The sequence below is a fragment of the Anguilla anguilla genome, chromosome 19, assembly GCF_013347855.1.
Source record: "Anguilla anguilla isolate fAngAng1 chromosome 19, fAngAng1.pri, whole genome shotgun sequence".
Classification (NCBI taxonomy): domain Eukaryota; kingdom Metazoa; phylum Chordata; class Actinopteri; order Anguilliformes; family Anguillidae; genus Anguilla; species Anguilla anguilla.
In genome coordinates this window covers 10,049,510-10,065,965 of record NC_049219.1, presented here as the reverse complement: position 1 = coordinate 10,065,965, position 16,456 = coordinate 10,049,510, and the positions used below count along the sequence as shown (strand labels likewise).

General features: G+C 56.4%; 1 protein-coding gene across 1 annotated transcript in view; it reads left to right on the top strand.

Annotated features, from left to right (window-relative positions):
• Positions 1-16,456, top strand: part of snd1 (staphylococcal nuclease and tudor domain containing 1) — a 108,241-nt gene that overhangs the window by 18,412 nt on the left and 73,373 nt on the right. The window contains exon 11 of the mRNA XM_035402225.1: positions 15,835-15,936. Within this exon, the coding sequence (XP_035258116.1) occupies positions 15,835-15,936 (102 nt within the window). The remainder of the gene's footprint in view (positions 1-15,834; positions 15,937-16,456) is intronic.

The window sequence follows — 16,456 nt, the reverse complement described above, 5'->3', positions numbered from 1 at the left end:
ACTTCCTGTTCGTGAAAGCTGTCGGGTTTCTGGGAATTGTAGGCACTGCGTGGGGGGCGGGAGAGGGAGGACTATGCCTGTGTCCTCTAGCCCCTCCCCCCTCATGAGCAAGGTGGAGAGTAATTGGGCCTGACGTTTCCATGGCGAGAGCAGCGGCCCTGTCGGTGCTGGCCGGTGTCTCCACGCGGAGGGCAGAGGGGGGGGGGGGGGGGTCACTCGGTCTCCTCTGAGTGGGATTGTGGGAAATCGAGCTAATGGACAGGGGCATCGCTGGGCGTCCGGCTGGCAAAGAGCAGAGATTTTGCGGTCAATTTGAGCCGCCATTTTTATTTCCCGCCCGCGATAAGATAATAACCCGGTAACGTTTGGGTTTAAACATGGAGAGCTGCCTCTGATTCGACCCTTCCCTGTGGTTAATTCGCTTAGCTCACCATTACTAAGTCTGTAGTAAACACAGAAAGCCTGTCATTCACTGCACGCTGTGTGTCTCACTAACCCAGAGAGGTTAGCAGTATGCGGTTACAGAGGCACGTTTGGCCGATTGAATGAGGTGCCAGTTATTTAAAGGCACATTGGCTTTAACGCGCGCGTTTTTTCCAGTCGAGCTCACATTCTGGCACACAAAATTTTGTCTCCCGTTCAGAAAAGGCACCGTTATAAAAACCCGTGCCGGTCTGCATCGTAAACTTATCTGTGCCGGAAAAGTAACAGTCCGTGCGTCTGTTTGCGGGAAGCACCAGCGGCGAAACTGGCCCTCCTATTAACGTCTCTGCGGAGACGAAAATCACATTTTCCTTTTCCACGTCCCCCTGCCCAAGTTGGGTTTTTTCGTTTGAAATGCTGTGATCTAAGTTTTTTTTTTTGTGTGATTTCTTAACGGACAGTCGCAGCCCATAAATCTCCTTTAAAGTTGCCGGATAAAGAAGCCCGGTGATGCGTGAAAGGCTTGCGGTGAGAAAGGAGGACCAGGCCGGACCCCCCGCCCCCTCCCTCCCTCCCTCCCTCTCCCCCTCCCCTCCCCCCCGCGTTTGTAATGTAACTGCACCGTGTCAAACATCTTTGTAATGATTTTCTGTTGGGGTCCTTTCACCACCTTTTATTTTACCTTAATCTGTGCGATATATCATCCCCGGGTCCGGTCCCCCCCCCCCCTCGGAGTGGTGGGCTGGGGGGTGTTCAGACTGCCGCACCGGACCGTGGTTTACCGCCAACCGCAGGCACGCGGGCTTCTTTGGCCTCGCAGCGACGCCGCTAACTGGATAATCGCGCGTTAGCAATAGCTATTCGGAGCTATGTCGCTATTCTAGCTATATACAGCCATTAGAGCTCGCTAGGCTAGGGAGACGCCTGTCGGGTAGCGGCTAGCAGATAAGTCAGGAAGTAGGAAGCGGAGGTGGACTCGGGAGGGAGCGAGGGAGGGGGACTGAGAGACAGAGAGAGTGTGAGAGGGAGGGAGGGAGGGAGGGAGGGAGGGAGACGGACAGAGAGCGTGTGCTAGCGCGGCCCAGGAGCTGTCCGCGCTGACAGGTGTCAGACTGGCGGTGCCGACCTCGGACCGCCGTTCCCCGCGTCTCCCTCCCCCGGACGCCGGGGTTGCCGAGCAACCTGGGGGCCGCCTCTGCATCGCACCTGCGCTACCGCGGTTCTGATTAGCCTCGAACCCGCTGCCCTCATAAGGTGTCATAAGAGTTTTCTTCTCCCAGCATAACTTCAAACGGTCTTTCACAGACGCGGGGTGAGAGATTTGATTTCGTCGGATTAAGCGCGGGTCACAGCGGGCATGGTGGACGGAACGTACCAAATCAGGATTTGTCAGAGGGGTTACGCCTCTGGGCTTTCCTCGTGTGGAGTTTACAGCAAATGGACAAGTGTGGCCCACCTGGGCCAAGTGTGGGCCGGTCCGGTCGCGCTGGGCCTCCTCGAGGTTGAGACGGGGCCGAGGAAAGTTCTAGAAGAACGCCAGGTCCAGTCGCTTCCGCTTGGAGGAGCTGGGCCTCCCCCCGGCATCGGCGAACCACTGGGGGGGCCGGCGCACGTCAAAATCATTTTGGACTTCTTAACGGAGCTACGTGGGCTTTTTAATGCAGCGGGACAGGAGGGCTGCTTCGCCTCAGCTGCGCCCGTTTGAGTTTGGGGGGCCCGCGAGGCGGGGTGTAGGAGCGTCTCCGGGCTGCTCTCCATGGCGACCGGCCCTCAGCCATCCCCCCCCCGCCCCTTGTGGTCCAAGCCTGGCATGAGCGGGGCGCACCGGAGAGCCCACAGCCCTCTCCAGGACCCATTAGCAGCGCCAAGCGTTCTCACAACCCCAGCCTGCCAACAAACACACTTCAGTTAGGTTTCCATAGCAGCGAGCAAGCCAACCCCCCCCCCCCCCCACCACCCTCATACAGGCATCCGGTTTCTCCTTCATCGACTCACCTTCTGGCTGAAGAATTTCTCCACAAATGAGAAAATGAGATCTGTTATTTTTCCGCACTTAGTGGCAATCCCCCCCCAGCGCCCCCCCCCCCCCCCCCCCGTGTTTCCACAGCCTTTATCGCCCGTTGCAGGGAGCCGATTGATTTCTGCTCCTTTTGTTCCGCTTAAGGTTCGGTTTTATATAATTACCTAAGTGGAAGGCGAGCTTTGTGGTTAACTCAAGACGGGCTCAAAACGATCATGGCCGCCCTTCACTTTAACGAGCCGGGCGGGAGACTGCTACAGCCCAACTCTCCTGCGGCATCCAAATCAAACTTACAGCCTCGCGGGTGAAGTTTCTCTTATTTATCAACTCTTTTGTTTTGACGCGAACGATGTCATCGGCAGGCTGTAGGAACTGCTGATTTTGTGCTGTGTCTCTTTTGTATGACTGATGAAGACGTAGCAGAGTCGAAACGCTTTGTTCAAGCGCTTGTTTTGCATGCGTGCGCTCCAGACTTTTTCCTTTTCGATGTCATCAGCACTCCCCGGTTTGAGGAAGTCTCTTGCGCTTTAAGAACTGAAACCACCAGTCAGAGGCTGACTTTGCTCCCCCTTGTATCTGCTAAAGGCTTCTGAGTTGGGCAAATTGAGCCTGCCTGGTATTTTTTGAGCTGAAATAGGGATTACCCCTCCCTCATCCACCCCCTGACCGCCAAATGCCCCCCCCCCATCCCCCCCATCCATGTTTCGGGCCTACGGTCGGCCGACCTAAGGCTGTTCAGGGTTGAAGCACGTCCGACCGCGTCAGTCCCAACTCCGATGACCGCGGACACGCCCCGCCCCTTTTCCTCAAGCGACCCACGTCGTCCTTTTTCATATAAAAAAATAAAGGAGCGTATCGTTTATCGAAGTCCGGTCACGCCCCCGGTCTCGCGCTCCCTGTTCCTCCTCCTCGTCGTTGTCGGAGCGGTCTTTAAATAACGCGCGCGGTCTCTAATTTCCTGCCGGCCTCCCCGCCACGCCGCTTCCGCACATTCATGGCCAGATGGCTTGGGGCGGGGGCGCGGGTGGGGATGGGGGGGAGGGAGAAGAAGGTATTTTTAAAACACTGGTTCGTCGGTGCCAAAGCCTCGCCGACAACAACAACCAAAAAAAAAAAAAAAAAAAAGCTCCAATTAGACCAAACCAAGAGGCCCCGGCTGTCTGGCTTCTCGGCTTCCCTGTGGCGGTTATAATAAGGGTGCATCAGAGAGAGGCTGGCTCGCCTGTCGTCCTCCCGCCGGGAGCAGGGCGCGCCTCGAACCCTCGCCTCGGCCGCCCTCGCCACCGGCCCCGACGCTGGACGGCCCTTCTGGACGCGGCTCTGATGATCGCTCTAACGGTCCTGATTAAAAGAGCAGCCGGCCGTCGGGTCCGAGGAGCCGGGTTTCTGTTTTTTGATGACGGCGGTGATTAAGAGAGCCCTCGCTACGTGGGAGCTGAGAGGCGCGCGCGGTAATTGGGATGCGCCAACAAAAACACACACACAAAAAAAAGGTGTCGCCATTAAAGGTAGTAACGGAAAATTTTGGAGCTCTAAAATGGCGGCGTGCCCGTCCTGCCCGCGTTCGCGCATCGATCATTCGCTCCGGTGACGGGGCGGCGGCGGCGGCGGCGGTGGGCGGGGCCAGTCGATGGCGCCCTCCCGGTTTTTCCTCAGAAGCGATCCGAGCCCCCCCCCGGAGCTGATCTACGACCGCCCGGACTGTCAGGAGCTCCCCGAAATCCCGCCAGACCCCAAGGTTCGGGATCGATAGCGGCCGTAAGTCACCGCCCGCCGGGATGCCTTCCTCGCCGTATTGACCGTTTTATTATTCGGCCGCGGTACCGGGGGGGGGGGGGGCGAGAGAGAGAGGGAGGGAGGGTAGAGACCGCGCGCGGCCAAAGCGTGTCACGGCGGTAATGAAAAGCCGCCATTATTTTTCCCGCGGCCTAATTGAAGTGCCAGGCCGGGGAGCGGGCCGGCGCTCTCAGGGATAATTAAAGGCCGAGTCGTCCGCGGATCGCCCGCCGACCGCCAACGCCAACCGCTCCCGCTACGTTGCTGCGACGTTGTCGCAGCGTTGCGACGTACGACAGAACGTTTCGGGAGCGTTGCGAGGACAGTTCGCATTTGCTGGGGTGTCCCCCCTATCCCGACTAAAATGGCTGAGCCTTCCATGGAGACATCTTGCATGTTTAAACATTAGAAACTCTGTTGCTTCCCCCCCAAACCCCTACCCCCCCTCGTGGCTATTCGCAGGTTTTTTACTCAGTTTATGTAGCAGCGAAACTGGCTGTTTGGCAGGACAGCGTTTATTTGTAAAAGAGTCGCAACATGGCCTGCGGGAGCCCGCCTCCTATGGTTGCCGTGGAAGCGAGGCGCGGACGCGGTGCCAGTTGTCCCACGGAGCCGAGCATGTGTAACGTGTCACCTCCCTCTCCTGCGCCCCCCCCCCCCCCCCCCCCCGGCGTCCCCCGCAGGTCGGACATATGGCCCGTGAGGCGAGACGCGCCATCGAATCGCGAAAAACCGCGCCGTTGCCCCTCCCGCGCCCGTTCCGTGAGGTCACGTCCCACCGACGGCGCCTCGGAGACGTCAACCGCCCAATTTTTCCGCCCCCCCCCCCTTTTTCTTTTTGCGTCCGCTGTCCGTCGGGGGCGGGAGGTGCGGCGTCGCCAAGACAACGAAACGTCCCTTTGCCAGCCTTCTATTTTCGGGCCAGACCGGTGCCTCAAAAAAAAAAAAGTAGCTAATGATCACTTCGGCCCTTAAAATCACGACGGGTCGCAGAGATGTGAGAAGTCCTGATGTGCGGTCTGTTCTGTGATGCGGAGATGACATGAATGAGTAACCGATGCACATAAAAAGCGGAGTGGTGCAGTGTGGGAAAAACACTCTGTTCCTCTGGCTCCTGGGAGAGCCTGTGCTGGTCTGTGCGCCCCCAAGGAAGAATCGCCTCCTTTCCCAGGGTGCACCGGTGCCGGGAGGCGCGTCATGCGCCCCGCACGCGGTCCCCCCCCGCCGAATCGCAAGTGTCATCGCTCGTTAGGAGGCACGTCGCTGCATAATTCAGCCGGGAGTCCCCAGACGAATTCGCCTGATGTGTTTGTCTTGTAGTTTCGTCTGTCGCGTTTTGTTTTTTTTCCCCCCCCGCCCTGTTCAAAGGGATGTCGGCCGTGCCCCTTTCTTAGAGGCTTGTCTCCGAGGTGGCAGGCGTGCGCCATGCTACAAAGCGACGCCGCTTAGCCCGTAGCTTCCGAATCAGCCCGCCCGCCCGCGCGAAGCTCGGGGGAGAGGAAGCGCGGTTCGTTTTTTATTTAAAGAGGCCGTTTTGTTTAGATTCGTTTGCTTGATTCAGACGAAACGGAATTAAACGAACGCTGTCGCGCTGTGTCGTGAGATTTTGTTCCCTTGTGTGCTTGGGCTGAGAATGCACCTCTATGCCGGTGTATTGTTCCCGTTTTTTTGCCGATGACAGTAGATCCTCCTCCGGTTTTATTCTGTCGCCGAAAAAGTAATTTGCGACTTCAGAAGATTTCAATTAACAGAACAGAATAAGATGGAGTGCATTATGTCACCCGGTGTGTTATTTTTATTCAGAGATTGTGGCTGAAACGTCTCAATGCTAACCAGCAATTACCGTCAAAAGCAATGAGGAGACAGGCTGGGTATTCCGGGCCACTTGAAGTAAGTGTTAATCTTTTTGATGTGGATGCTTGCGTTACGCATCTGTTGAGCCGTGGAAGTAAAATTCCAAGACAGTTTCCAAGAACGCATAGAAATTATGTAAGTCATAAGTAGTATTCGTGACGCTCTTCCTGCTCTGTTTGAGGTGAGCAGGCGCTCCTGTGGAGGGGTGGTCATGTGACTCTGGGACACGGTGGCCATTTGGCTCCCTCTCTGCCCGCAGGGAGCCCGCTCCTGTCTCTCGAATATTTTTGTACTTTGGCGTCCCAGCCCTCTCTCTCTCTACCTCTCTCTCTACCTCCGTCTTTCTCTCTCATACACTCCTGATCACTCTCTCTCTCTCCGTTTTTCTCTCACACACTCTCGCTCACCCTCTTTCTCTCTCTGCCTCTCTTTCCCCTCATTCTGCAGTCTCTTTCCCTCGAACACATGCTGACACAGATACAAACACACACACACACACACATGCTGACACAGACACATGCACACACGTTGTCATACAGACACACACACACACAGTGCTGACACATGGACACCTGCACATATGCACATATGCTGACACACACACACACTCATGCTGTCATACACACACACACAGTTGCTGACACGCACACACATATACACATGATGACGCACAGACTCATGCACATATGCTGACACACACATATGCTGACACACACACATACACACACACACACTTGCTGACACACACACAGTTGCTGACACACACGCACACACACACTTGCTGACACACACACACACGCACACACACACACGCACGCACGCACGCACGCACGCGCGCGCGCGCGCGCAGTGGCGACACGGTCGCTAAGTGGCTGAGGCAGCAGGGTGAATCAGTGCACGCAGAGACGGTTATGTAACCGGATCAAAAGAGCCGCGCCATCCGAGCAGACGCATTAATATGCGGCCTTACCCCTCGCCAAAAAAAGAAATATGATAACCTTATGATAACCGCGCAAAATGCGTTCCCGTTAATTTTTGAAAGCTGGTAATTCGCCGGCGTCAGCTCTCTGCTGGAAGGCCGACGCCCCGCCCTGCGGACGGCGTCTCCGTCTCGCGTGCCGCAAGAGCGACTGCTGTGGCTTCGGGGGTACCGTCACCCGCACCCGAAATTCTGGTGCTGGAGCACACAAATAATCTTGTTGAATTACGGTCAGAAGCACGAGGGCTTGCTCACCAGCCTACCCCTTCCCCCCCCACTCCGAGCTCTAATTAGAAAGATGATGGGTAAAAATCCCTGTTCACCTATGACTCAGACTCCAGGACCCCCCCCCCCCCCCCCCCCCCGGGACACCGGTTTTGTTCTGAGGCCTCGTCCAGTGAGTCAGAGAAAAAAAACAATGTGTGTGTGTGTGTGTAGGAAGGGGGGGGGGGGGGGGGTTTGGGCTTCCAGAGAGAGTCTGAATATACACATACAAATATGGAGATCTAACCCCGCCTAATCTGCTGTTGGCGCTAAGCTCTGAGCCAATCACAGCCCAGATTCCCGCCCCTGGCAGAGCTCTCATTTGGCGGTTTGACATGTGACTCAGCCCCCTCGCCTTCCGCCGTGATCCAGCGTGGGGGGGGGAGATGCTAGAGGAGGCTCCCATGCTGAAAGTAAACCCGGGGAAAGGCTTCTGACTCAGCGAAAGATTTACGGTGAAACATCAAGGCTGAAAATGGACGCCTGTGTGAAACCGTAGCGCTAACCTGAACCGTTTCCCTGGCTACCCAATACCGTTTCCCTGGCTACCCAATACCGTTTCCCTGGCTACCCAATACCGTTTCCCTGGCTACCCGAACCGTTTCCCTGGCTACCCGAATCGTTTCCCTGGCTACCCAGTACCGTTTCTCTGGCTACCCGAACCGTTTCCCTGGCTACCCAAACCGTTTCCCTGGCTACCCAGTGCCGTTTCTCTGGCTACCCAAACCGTTTCCCTGGCTGCCCAAACCGTTTCCCTGGCTACCCAATATCGTTTCCCTGGCCGGGTTTGTTTAAGGTAGGGCCTGAGTCAGTTCCGTCCCCAAAACCCGTCCCTGGGTGTCCTCGGCCCGCCGTTCCCAAGGTGACCCCCTTTCCTGTGCGTCAGCACTGTCGCTGTCGCTCCTCATTACACCCCCTGCCCCCACCCCCCCACCCCCCCGTCCCTCTTCCCTGGGGTGCTAAGCTGTCCTCCCGAAACCCCTACCTTAATCACTCCCCCTCCGGTCCGCGGGACGCTCGCGCGCCGTCGCCATGCCGACCGGGCCGGGGCACGTTCGGCGGACGGTGGAGCCGGACCCCGTGCTGTTTTTCTCTTCCCCCGTTTATGGAGAGAAGTCCCTGCTCACCCACGCTCGTCTGCTTACAGCATCGCGCCAGGCCGGCTGAGGCAAACGCAGAAGCCTACAGAAGGGCTCGCGTTTCTGTCTGAGTGACTCCCGCTCCGGGCCGCTCGCGCCGGCTTCTGTCCGCGTCCCGGCCGCGTCGGGACGGCAGGCTGGCGCCTCTGCGCTCTGAAGAGCTGGCGGAGGTCCCTCGCAACTTCGCTTTCTGCACTTTTCTTCTTCTTGCATTGTTTTCCGGAAAAAGGAGGAGGTTTTAAAAAGTGCGTTTGGAAGCTCCCGGAACATGCATTCCTCCTCCACTCGTGTTTGAACAAAGCGAGTTTTGCGCGAGGCGGACTTTGATAAGAGCGGAACCGCTTTCTCGGGTCCGCCCCCGCCCCGTTGCGCCAATCATCGTGACCCCCTCCCCCCCGGTCCCCCTGGCTCCGCCCACCCCTCACGCCGCCTCCGGCGTCCGTGGAGCACACTCATCGCCCACCCGCGAACAGTCATTTCCCTCACACCAGAACAAAACCTAAATATCAGTCTGTGTGCTCTTTCTTTAACCCCCCCCACCCCCGCCATTTTCTCACCGTGGGACACTGGCGAGCCTCCAGGCCCAGATGCGTTGACCATTACAGAAATTAAGTGTGACAGCTGCCTCCTACTCCTCCTGTCTCCTTCAGGAACAGGAAGGACTTCTGACGCGAGCCTTCTCGCCTCCCTCCCGGGCGCATGACTGACAGCGGCATGAGCCAATAGCGACAGACCGCATCGAGAGCTGCGACCTCATTGGCTGACGTTGACGTGGAGCCTTTATTTACTTGTGTGTTTATGGCTGTGGCCCCTCGCACACAGATGTTTGTGTCGGTTTTTAGGGCTTGTTTTACTGCTGCTATTACAGCTGATGTCTTTGTGCCCTTGAGTCAAAAGGTGTAAATCTGAACATACTTCTGCTGATCCCCGAGAATCTTCTACACAGCGCGGTAATGACCCAGATGCATCGTGGGTAGATATTTGGTTGTCGGCATTGGTGAATAAATTTGTAAAGGCTAATTCTTGGGGGAGTTAGAAGGGCTTTGTTGGAGAGGATAGTTCAGTGTGTTCTTAGTCAAGAAAGCCCAGTTCTGTTCTCTCTCTCTCTCTCTCTCGCCCCCAGCCCTGCTTCCTGTTTCCCCTCACACAGCTCCCGTTGCGTAATAGATGTGTTTTGACAGGCCGCGTCTCCCTCGCTGCGTTCCAGTCGTCCGCCGCTCGTTTTAAGGCCGGCCGTCCGTTGTGGTTGCCCGGGCGACCCTGGCCGTGGAGTCAGCTCCACGCCTGTGTGTGTGAGCGAGCACGCCGACCCCCCCCACCCCCCCCCCGACGCCTCGTTTGCTGTGTCACAAGGTTACGGCAGCCCCAGGGAACGGCGGCGAAATTCGACTCTGGTCCCCTCTCACTCGCCGTCCTCTCACGAGGCACCGCGGTCTGCTGTCCTTCGGTGGACAGCCAATGAGGAGTGGAGCTGGTGAACCCAGCAATGCCACCTTGCAGAACCAGTGAACCCAACAGCTACCCGTGCTCTCTCGCTCTCTCTCTCTCCCGTGACATCACAGTCCAGTTCCCATCTACGGTGTGCCGAACCATGATGTACTGGAAGAGCCACATTACAAATCTTTATTTTATTATTTTAGAACAGAGCGGAGCGCTGGAAACGCGCAACGTGAGAGGAGCTCCTGGCGGAACTGAGGAGGAGGGTTAAAAAAGAAAGAAAGAAAAAGCCCCCCCCCCCCCCCCCCCCCCCCCAAAAAAAAAAGAGAAAGTATATCCAGTGTGTCTGCTTGGAATTGTGAGTCATTAAAAACTCCTCAAATCCCCATTAAAACCCGACTGACTACGCAGGCCCCCTTTCCCCCGCCCTTCCCCGGGTCTGCTCTCCATTTCCTCTAATGGCGGAGTCGTATTTCTTTCGCCCGCTCGTTAAGGTCCCGGCTCCGAGCGGAGACGGTTCGCGTTTCGGGGCGAGACCCTCCTACGCTCGGCTCGGCGCCCGCGTGAACGAGAGCGTTTTCTCGCTCGCTAATTTGCGGAAGCCTCTTATTCCACCCCCCCCCACCACCCTGTTATTATTTTGACCCGTTTAAGTGGACGCGCGTCATTCCTTAGCCGTACGCAAAAGGTCAAGAGTTCCCGACCCCTCCGTCACCACCACCGCGAGGCGCGCCCCCCGCCCCCACCCCCATCCCCTGCGGAACGTTCCGGAGTGCTTGGCGAGCCTCCTTTCACGGAGCGTGTCCCCGAGCTACTGCTGCGGCCCCACCGACTCAACGGCCTTTCATGTGTAGATTTTCACACGCGGGGGGGAGGGGGGGCCAGAGAAAGAACAGTCCTGCAGAGCGTGGAGGGGGGGCGGGGGTATGGGGGGGGGGGGTACAAACAAAGCCGCCCCGCCCGACCTCACGATGCGCGGTCGGAGTAGCGGGTTGGCGGTGGAAGGCGGTAATGTCTTTCATCTCCCACGTGCGCTGGTTCTTATCCCAAACGCGTACCCCCCCCCCCCCCCCTCTCCATTCCCAGCGCTTCAGGTGCATGCTAATTAATGACTTTGCGCTTCGGTGTTGTGCAAAGCCATTAATTAAACAGTCGCCCCACCCCCCCCCCCCCCCCCCCCGCCCTTGTGCCAGCTGAAAGAATACCCTACATGGGGAAGGGGGGGAAGAGCAGATTTTATTCAGAGTAAATAAGCCGTCCTTCATTTTGCCTGTTTCCGTAAGCCTCTGCGTCTGTTTGTTTCCCATCGGCTGCGACGTTGCGCTCCGTAATGTGAAATCCCAAACTTTAGACAGCACTCAGTCGGTACAGCCGGTTAAACGGCGCCTGGGGAACGCTCTCCACCAGAGACCCGCACTTCTCCCCCTCTCCCCCCCGTCGGCCCCGTCGAAACGAGATCTCTAATCAGAAAGAGTTCAGAACTTGAAATGGAGTTCTGAAACGAATACCAATTTGCCGATCTCTGGGAGGCGATCCAAGACTCTTAATTCTCAGCCCTCCCTTCAGGCAGGCAGAGGAAAGAAAAAGAAAAGGCATGAAGATGTGTGTAAAGGTATGATCATGAATTCAGAGATAAGTCGGTGCCCGAAACTCGGCGGGGTTTTTTTTAGCGATTAGCGGCGGCGGCGGTTAGCGAGCGCCTTTCCCCGCCGGGCCACTAATCCTTAGCCCGCCCGCTCCCCGCCTCGCCCCTCTGGCCCATCTCAGTGTCGTCCCCCCCCTTCCCCTCCGCACCATTAATCACCGGCGCATAACGAGACCAGGCTAACGAGGACCCCCCCCCCCCCCCCTTCCCCGATATCACCTGAGAGATTGGGGTGGGAGGGGATTGGGGGTTCATATGAGATTTCCACTGCAGTTAACACTGTTATTGGGGAGGGGGGACAGCACATTTGGGTGCACTCACATAGCTGAAGTTGTAACACTCAGTTCTCACAACCGTCAAGCATTAACCCCCCCTGCCCCCCCCCCCCCCACCCCTCTGAAGCAGGTACATTTTGTGAAGTCTTTTTCTGATTTTGTAGCATCATATTAGTTATGGAGGAGCCAAACGAGCAGTAAACATTGGTCCTGTCAGTCATCGGCAAGACTATAGTTTGGTTTGGGTTTGGGGGGGGGGGGGGGGGGGTTGGGGGGTTCCTCTTCTATGAAGCTCTTTAAATTGAGCTGTTTGTGAGGAACAGTTTGTAACGGGAGCCAGGTTTGTTTCCACTGAGCCACAGCATCAAGTAAATTTGGCTGGCTGGCTGGAGCGCGCTCCCTGGCCCCCCAGTGCCGTCCGCATTAAGATGCAGCGCTCATCCAAACCCGTACCTGGACTGTTCTCCGGCTCTCTCTCTCCCCGGACCGGCTGCGCTTGGCGGTAAGTTGCGTCGGCCGAGCCGCCCTTACCCCCGCAGTCAGCGCTCCTCCTAACGGCCGCTCGGATGAGGCGGCGACGTAGCTACGCGTTTTAGGGCGAGCCTCGTCCGCGCCCCGGCGAAGCCCTCGCCCCGCCCCGCCATCGGGAAGCCGCCCCTCGTTTTTGGCGGGAAACGCTCCTGCTGGCGCCTCTCTGGATTCTGTACAGCTCCCTCCCCGGTGTATTAAAGCGATTGTGCCGTGTGAATTTGAGCTGGCGCGACTCCGCTCTCACCTCAGACACCCGTTTGGGTGATGCGGACCGCCGTAGTTCTGTGCGGACCAGATAAAAACCGTGCGGACGTCTGCGCATCGTTTCGATGTTTGTGTTCTCTCTCTTGCGCATGGCTGAAGCTGAGCAAGCGCGAGCTCGGGTGGGAGCTGCCAGAAGCGGTGTTGGCGCTGGTGATGCAGCGCCAGGTGTTTGGGCAGGTGCGTGTACGCCGCACGCGAACGCGAAAGCTCACAGCTGCCTGCGCAATGCCGCTCCTTTCGCGTCACGTCCTCCCCACCCCCCTCATGACGAGAGCAGAGAGGGTGCGGGAATAAGCACTAAAAAGGACGGGCTGCCGAAAAATGTGCAGCGCTGGCTGAAAGCCCTCGTCTGCTCCTGTACCATTTCGAAACCCTTCGGGGATCCGGCGCAGAACGAGGAGTCTTATTTTTAAAACCAAGCCGAAGCTGTTTTACTTTTGTTTTCCGTCGGTTTTAATTAAAAACCCGTTGGTACGTTTGTACTCTCGCGCCCGGTCGGGAACGCATCAGAAAGCGCGCGGGCTTGATATTCCCGCTATTTACGAACGCTGGCGGCGCGGGGGTACCTGGCGGTGGCGTTCCGCTCGGTGAAATACGGCGTCCCCCCCCCCCGTCCCCGTCCCTGTCTGTCGACAGACCTCCGCACTCCATCAGGAGAAGCGATGCGTACGGTAGCGCTGTGTGTGGATTTATCGCGCGGCGGGGCTTATTTTAGCCGCGTCTGGAACGCGGGGGGGACTGAGACGGGACGTCCCGTCTCCGGCAGGGCCCCCGTGTCGCCTTTTTGTGTCTGTGACCTCTGCTGCTGCGTTTGCAGAACTTTCTGTGCGTTCTGCTGCTGCTGTGTGTGTGTGTGTGTGTGTGAAACTGTCACCTGTGTGTGTGTGTGTGTGTGTGTGTGTGTGTGTGTGTGTGTGTGAAACTGTCACCCGTGTGTGTGTGTGAGCACGAATCAGTGTGTGCATGTTTGTGTGTGTCTGTGTTTGTTCGCAAAAAGGTTGTGTGGGGGATGATGTGAGCCATTCAGTCCCTACAGTCTGCTGTTATTAGAGACACATACACACTCACACAAACCACGCGCACACACACAGCACACATGCATACACAAACCACATGTATGCACACACACGCGCACACACACACACACACACACTCACACACCCAGTCCTCTGCAGTCCCAGCACTTTAAATGTATGTCTTAGATTACAGTCCTTGCCCATATGCAGCAGGTGCTGAACAATGCATGGCAGATTAGCCGGGCTGGTGATTTAAGTGTTTGGAATTGCCTCGGCCACGCCGATGCCTAGCTTGTCTGATGCAGTTATTTATGCTGCAAATTGCGCCGGGTGATTTGTTTGTTTTGAGCGTTTGTCTCAGATAAGGGCCAAATGACGCTCATAAAGAGCGGGCGAGGCAAGGGCTCCTGTGGCACTAGTTTAAATGGATAAAAAGCTCTGTATCGAGACCCCGTTCACCGAGCGCTGATTTAATTTTCCTCAAAAAATATCTGTCTGTCGATGCGCGCGACTTTCTGAACGTGTGGAAAAAGCGCACGGGGGAATAGCCCGTGCTCGTTGTGGCTGCTTTGCCGGCTCCATTATTTTTTTCGACGGCCGTTGGGCGACGCCTCCCTTTGCTGCTGTTGGGGGGCGTCTCTCTCCCTCCTCTGTTTGTACTGCTGCTTTTAATTTTTAAACGTTTTTTGTTTCTTTGTGTGGATGATATTTGTGTGAAACTCAGGTGTGGCCTGCTGTAGTACTGCAGTAAGGGAAATGAATGCGATGCTGTGGTTTTTCTTTGCCTGTTTAAATGCCCTGTGCGTGCAGCCTATATGGAGCATGCACGCGTCCTTGCGTCTCCGTGTCCCTGTGAGTAAAGAGGAGCAGGCTCTGTGCAGCACTAGTGCTTTCTCAACTGTAACGTTCGGGGGGCCGCCGAGCCGCCATTTCAAATGGGAAGGTCGGCTCTATGGCGACTGCCGCCAAAACGAGGAGGGGGGGTGGGGGGTGACCGTGAACCGCACACGCCGCCCTCAGATTTGAACCCACACGGCGCAATGGGCGGAATAATGACTTTCCTTTTCTCCCTCTCTCTCCCCTTTGCTCCCTCTCTCTCTCTCTCTCTCTCCCCTTTGCTCCCTCTCTCACTTTTTCTCTCCCTCTCTCTCCCCCTCTCTCTCTCTCTCTCTCTCTCTCTCTCTCTCCCCTTTGCTCCCTCTCTCTCTCTCGTTCTCGCCCCCATCTCTCTCTTTATTTTCCCCGGGGGTGGAGTTTAACCGTTTGGCGCTGTGGAGCGGAGCGCTGACGGACGAGCGAACGGTTCAGCAGTCACACGACGGGCCTTCTTTATTCCTTTATCCTTTTTCCTTCCCCCCCCCCCCCCCCCCCTCTCGGACGGCAAGGACACACTCTAAAAGCCTGACTGATGTAATCGCTGTTTCTCATAACCTTCCCCTCTTTCTTTCTTTTTTTTTTTCCGTGGCGGTGAATACATTGTGCTCAGCCGGCGTGCGAATCGCGGAACGGCCTCGCTTTCGCCCGAAACGGCGACGGGGTGGGGGGGGAGCGGAAAAAAAAACGCAGAAAAGTAGAGCTTCTGACAGGTTTGTGTTCGTCTTTATTAAAGGTGAACCTTTAGCCCGCGACGTTCGCCCACGCACGTTTTCTCGGTCGTAAATGGGGGGAAAAAAAAACGTGACTGGAAACGCTCTTGCACAGGCGGGGAACGACCTGTTCGCTTCCCGCCCGTCCCAGAATCCTCCGCAAATTGGCTTCTCCTTCGCAGAGCCGGGCCTTTGCCTTTTCCGGCGTCTCCCTCGCGTACACTAAGCAGGGCTCCTCGTCCACGCGCGGAAACGAGGCGCTTCGAAAACCGCCTTTCTCCCCGCACGTTTGTTCTCTGGCGTTGTGAGTTCTGTTTGCCGTCTCCTCCGTTTTCTTTGCTTTCACAGAAGATTTTTTTTGCGTAATTTGCATCGGGGAAGAACTGATGAATGGAGATGGGTGACACCACCAAAAGCGTTCGCGCATATGTTTAGAATGCACCAGATCCACAGTTAAGTCGGGACTCCGGTGCGAGTCTTCTGAGGGCCCGCGTGTTTACGACCCGGCGAATGAATAATAAAAACGCGTTCTTTTTTTTCGATCCGGCGCGGTGGCGGTTACAGATATGTCCGTTCCTCTTTGTTTACCCCCCTCTCTCTCTCTCTCCCTCTCCCTCTCTTGCAGGAGAAGAACAAGGACAAAGACAAGAGGTTCCGGCCCCTGTATGACATCCCGTACATGTTCGAGGCCCGGGAGTTCATGAGGAAGAAGCTCATCGGGAAGAAGGTAAAGAGTCTGGCGAGGCGGAGCCAAAATGGCGGAGGGTTTCACAACTAGAGTGCACACGAACCGCGTCGCGTCTGTAATGATGATGCACCCTTGAAAACTGTGCTGAACCTTGGGCCCTGTTTCAAGGAGCAGGATTGCCGAGTTAGCTGGAACCCTCCTGTATCTGGAACACGGACTGAAGTAAAAAGAGCTCCTTTGTGAAATCACCCCCCTGAATTGCCCATTTAGATTTAAAAGGACTGTGCTCTAAATTAGCCTGTGTTTGTAACGTGTCATATTCGCATCTCTCGAGGGATTCAGAACGGCCTCTGCTGAATATCTATCAGTCTGTCGATATTTATTATCGCATAGTGCCGTTTGCAACCATTTTACACGCAGAGCTCGCTAGGCGGGGTGACTACGGTGAGTTTTCAGGCCGTAAATTCAGCGAAACTCTCAAAGTCAGAGCGAGATTTGGATCACGCGGGCCAGGTGTTGAATAAAGGGCTAAAAATGTCACTTTTTAAGAGTCTTTATT